This window comes from Diadema antillarum, unplaced genomic scaffold (assembly GCF_040938485.1).
Source record: "Diadema antillarum isolate AM-2024a unplaced genomic scaffold, OU_Dant_1.0 seq00000525_RagTag, whole genome shotgun sequence".
NCBI lineage: Eukaryota > Metazoa > Echinodermata > Echinoidea > Diadematoida > Diadematidae > Diadema > Diadema antillarum.
This window is the reverse complement of record NW_027271477.1, coordinates 220,124-225,437: the sequence shown is the minus strand read 5'-3', so window position 1 is coordinate 225,437 and position 5,314 is coordinate 220,124. Positions and strand designations below refer to the sequence as shown.

At 40.4% G+C, this 5,314-nt stretch overlaps 1 protein-coding gene across 1 annotated transcript; it reads left to right on the top strand.

Moving 5' to 3' along the window:
- Window positions 1–1,172: 1,172 nt before the first annotated feature.
- LOC139734415 (allatostatin-A receptor-like) lies at window positions 1,173–4,026 on the top strand. The gene is made up of 2 exons (XM_071645201.1): window positions 1,173–1,944; window positions 3,611–4,026. The coding sequence occupies exons 1-2, from the start codon at window positions 1,173–1,175 to the stop codon at window positions 4,024–4,026; spliced, it is 1,188 nt and encodes a 395-aa protein (XP_071501302.1).
- The last annotated feature ends 1,288 nt before the right edge of the window (window positions 4,027–5,314 follow it).

Below are 5,314 nucleotides of genomic sequence, written 5' to 3'. Positions count from 1 at the left end.
TTAATTGATGCTATCGAAAGTATGCTATTGTTTTTGATCGCCCATGTTATAACCAGGACTATCTGTAAAACAAGATATTTTCGCAGCATGAACTTTTCGCCAGTTGCCTCTAATATTCAATGCATAAAGGATAGTGTAGACAAGAACTTTCGCGTGCATTTTAATTTCGCGAATCTTGGCTCTCGCGAAATTCGCGAAATTAAAATGCACGCTAACATTCCTCGTTTTAGAGTATAAAGATAATATTAGATTCACAATCGCCGCGAACTCCACAAGCAGCAGCATCAATCCACATTTTACACATCAAAGATAGCGTCACTGTCACTTCACCATCATCATCGCTATACTATTACCACTCCCAATATCACCCTCTGATCTACCATCACTTTCGTCTAAAACAAGCATCGTTAGGACCATCGATATGGTAGCAGCATCGACTTCAGATTAAAGTATCTTTCATAGCCATCATAAACATTAGCACCACTGGGCTAGTGGACCACTAGTCCACATCAGTCTATCTATTGTAAAATCTAAAACCAAGCAAGACCCCCCCCCCCCAAAAAAAAAGAAGAAGAAGAAGAAGAAGAAGAATCTTACAAAGGTTTTCACTGTGCATCTTCGAGAGATTAAAAAAAAATGGCTACAGACTGTATTTTCTTGTTGTTCTGTACAGAAATCCTTCAGTGTTTGGTATCGTCGTATCATCACCGCCAGACATCTTGTAAGCTTGAAAGGAGACTGAGAGACAAAGTGTGCAATCGACTTGACGCATTGTCATCCCCTCTTCTCTCTTGCTCGTCTCACTATGCCGCTACGGCACGGATGCAGCATATTTGTTAAACCACTGAACTCTTGACTCAAGCATGAGAATGTGGGTATAAGATCGTGGGAGTGTTTAGACGTTCAGCACGTATCTTTGGTAGACATGTGGCTTTCTTTATTTGAAATTATGTGTCTTTAGCTATATTCGACGATCGCCGCATACTATCAGCCAGACACATATCTCACGTTTAACTCGACAACATTTATTGCAGAATCGACGTGCCTAATTGGGAAGTGGAAATCAATCTTTAAAACATGTATTGCCGTTGTGCGATGCAGCTAAAGTGAAACACTTTTTTTTTTCCTGAGTGGGGGACATTAAGACTTCCTGAAATTATCAGCCAACAACCATGGATGAAATGACCAGTGTTAGTGACAGCGACATGTCGACGTTTGCATCCACGATGATACTGACATCGACGAACACGACTTTACATTCGACCACGTCCAGTCCAGACGATGATCAGGGCTGGGGTGTCGGTACCATCGAGAACATGGCGGTGGTTCGTACGGTGTATGGATTTATTGCCATCATTGGTATCCTTGGAAACTTTATTGTCTGTTTAGCCCTCATCCGTAACGCCACTCTGCGCACGCGCACTAGTCATTTCATCATCCACCTTGCGGTCACTGACCTCTTAACGTCATTCTGGATCATCCCTTTCAATTTGTTCCCGCGCCCACCAGACTTGGCAGACAACATCGGAGGCGAGATCGTCTGCCGACTGTACTCCTCCAAGTTCCCCCTCTGGTGCACCATCTTCGCCTCGGTCTACAGTCTGGTGACGGTCACCATCGAGCGCTACTTCGCCGTCGTCCATCCGATTAAGTTCAAGATCTTCTTTCGCATGAAATGGTGCGTTCTGATGATGGCTGCCACATGGGTAATCGGCTTCGCCTCCAACGTCTACTTCTTCTTAGTGTACGATGCCGTGGATGGGGCGTGTGTATTTACAGGATACGCGTCGGTTGCTGCACAACGGATTGTAGGTGTGTACACCTTCTCGGCGGTTTACGTTGTGCCAGTAGCGATCACGTTATACTGTCATCGTAAGATGATCATCTCGCTCAAGAAACAGATGGATGCAATGCGGAAAGACAAACGACAAAATCGTGCAGCAGGTACGTCACTGACGGGATGATGAAAATCAGTCTGAAAATGAACTTCCATGACGTCACTACCAACTATCTCTAAAATCATAACATGTATGTCAAGTCATCCAAAAACCCAACACGAATTTGAATTATATTCTCGTTTTAAAGTCAATTCCCCCTTCATCGATTACCCGTAGGGAGAGTTCATCCAAACATATCTACGGATATGTGAATTCGTTAATATGGGTTAGTGGAACAATCGATAAAAGCTTATTGAAAATTGGAAAATATGGAGAAGTTAAAATACCTTCAGAGTTTTGATTAATCCCATGTATCATCTCTTTAGGTGATGTTATTCATAATGCATCGGAGCATAATATTATAATACATCAAGACAAAATTAAGAAAAGTTTTCTCAAAATTCCATATTAAAAAACAAACATTCCCCTGACTTGTCATTGAGAAAACATTTAAAACATTATTTGCTATATGCCGTCACTTCAAACGATAATCAAAGTAGCAGTGAGGATGAACCGTGCATTCGTTCTGTTGATTGACGGAACTAGTTGATTATCTCACACACGAACACTAACTGTGAGATCAAAGGAAGGGTCGTTATGTGTGCGAGTCGCTTTTTTCTTCAAAATGACAGGTCCTAAGTTTGACCACAAATCCAAGAAAATGGTTTGCATCGCTGAAGTACATGTAATTAATTGTTGTTTGCTTATTTGGCCATCCATCTATTCATAGAAAGGGCCTTCTGCTTTGGGAAACTGCAGTCCATCAGCAGGATCTGGCGAGACTTACAAAAGAATGCACATCAAATTTCATGATTCCATTTCCATCTCAAATTCCCCATGGACGAAATGGCTGGTATGAATATGATGCTAACCTAATTAACTTCCTGTCATCCATGGTTACCAGTAAGACTACAAGGTGATACCTCGCCCACATTTCCGTCTGACCTTTGATTACGTCATAAAAGGTGTTTCCTTCTGTCAACATAGGAAAAAACCCCGAATAAATACAGATAAATGAAAACCAAGAATACAGGCAACGAAACGTAGTTTTTTCCCCAAACTTTTTAGCCCTCCTGGACTATTTTATTATCTCCATATCAACAAGGAAACGTATTTAACACCTCCTGTACCGGGGACATTGGGCAGTGCGTAAATCAAATACTATTTATTTTCTGGGCCAGACAGCACCAAAAGCGCATATTACAAGGGTTAATGGATAAATCTGTCACGCCTAACATCACCTTCACATCCATAGACATCAAGTCTCATGTGAAATTCCGATTTCTACTGATATCGTGAAGGGATGTGAGAGATTTACTCCGCCTATACACAGGGCTCTCTGCAAACCTGAGGGAATTCCTGAGAGAGGGGGCTAGGGAAATCTGTTTTTACCGATGAGCAGGTTTGATTCTGAAATGATTAGCATGCGTCACTCGATGAAGGACATTTCCAAAAGTTTAGGTTAATTATAGAAAACCAAGACTCAACATACAACTTTTCCCCTTCAGTAGAAAAACAAACAAAACAAACAAACAAACAAACAAACAAACAAACAAACAAATAAACATAAAGAGAACTTAACACAGACACACACAAACACACACACAGAAACAGAAGGAAAGGAAACTCATATCTAATGAAGCATTTTAATTCTATAATTTTATGTCACACAGGTCACAAGTCCAAAAGGGATGAAAACGCCTGGCAGCTGAAAGCGACGAATGAGATCCAGAAAACATTGTTTGTTGTCCTAGTCACCTACATGATCTGTTGGGCACCAAACCAGTTCATCTTCTTTGCCTACAATCTCGGTGCCAAAGTCGACTTCGCACAACCCTACTACCACGTCTCCGTTATGTTCGCCCTCTGCAACTCGTGTCTCAATCCCTTCATCTATGTTTATAAGAACAAATACTTCCGACAGGGCGTGGTTGAGGCGCTGGGCTGCCCCCCAGGGGTAATGGTGTTCCTAAACCGCATCGGCCCAACGAGCACACAGGTAGACACACCTACCAACACACTTGACAACACAGTACAGACGGCCAATCCGTCAGAGCTCAATAATCATACGGACAATGCACTGGTGTGAAATATGATGGAGGCATGTATATATAGGAACTATAGTACAGGTACTCTCAGTCACGAACAACATAAATTGGCATGTTCGTATCTTGCTGAACAAAAGGTGTGGTTACCGGGCACTCATCGTTGAAACGTTTGGATGAAAAGTTCTGGAATATCTTGATGTGCAATTATGCACATTTTGAAGTGAGCGTGTAAATGTAAGGTAACAAGATTCTCTGTCTGGTTATGCTGTTGATTTACGTGAATGTATACAGGTAGGAAACCTCATGTGCTTAAGTACTTTGGGGGAAATTAATGTATTAATAACAAATTGTGAAAAGTGTAAATAGAATATTTTGCTAATTTCAAAGAAACCACGCCTGAATTTCATTCGCTGTCATTATATACAGCATAATCCTAAGTTGGGACAAGGAAAGCTTTAACATCAGAGACGTTGGAAGACGCCTGTAGAGCACTGGTAATGAAGTTATATACATTTTGAGAAAGTACATGTATCAATCAGGACATTATGTGGAGGTTCATTCCAAAATGAGACACGTTGTGTGTCATTAATGATTAACAATTGAAATCTACAAAAGATTAGCATAATTTATTATACATAAACGGCTTAAGTCTCATATGATTTTTCTTACTCAATGGTTTAGTGCAATGAACAACAACTAACGAATCGATGAACACTTCTTGTGTTCAGCTTGTGTTCAACCTATAGGAATACAGAATAATACGAGCATGACGAGTAAGACGGATTCCTTTCAGTGCCTTTCTCTCGTTTTTCGCATTGAGTAAAACGGTTGTCAAGAGAAGTACTAACGTGCAACGCAGAAAAAAAAAAACACCAAACAGATATATAAATCAATGTTACAATTCGTTATTCCGAAGGTTCGTTAATCAGGAGAAAAAACAGTTCGCTATTCCGAAGGTTCGTTTATCCGGAAACGAAATAAAGTTCGTTATTATATGCACCTTCTTATTGTTTTCGGATCAACGAACCTTCGGAATTGCACAAACGTTCACATTTGTTTGCTTGTTCATTGTTCATTTATTCTCCATTTCACATCAAATATGGACACGTACATGATACAGAAATAATGCATATTATCAAAGAAAGATTACAAAATGGCTGAATTAACGAACATAGCTATACGGATTTTGTGTGTTTCGGAATAACGAATCTTCGGGATTGATTACTATGTCATAATCATCCGAGTCAACATTCTAACATCTTCTTCCCAGACTTACCTTCATCCTAAAGTATTACCTCAAGGTTTATTGTCTAAGAGATTTCTGATTTG

Bases quoted from the DNA above. Each gene is read 5' to 3' on its own strand.
- LOC139734415 (XM_071645201.1), top strand. From the start codon at position 1,173: ATGGATGAAATGACCAGTGTTAGTGACAGCGACATGTCGACGTTTGCA. The intron at 1,945-3,610 runs GTACGTCACTGA...TATGTCACACAG, and splicing joins ACGACAAAATCGTGCAGCAG to GTCACAAGTCCAAAAGGGAT.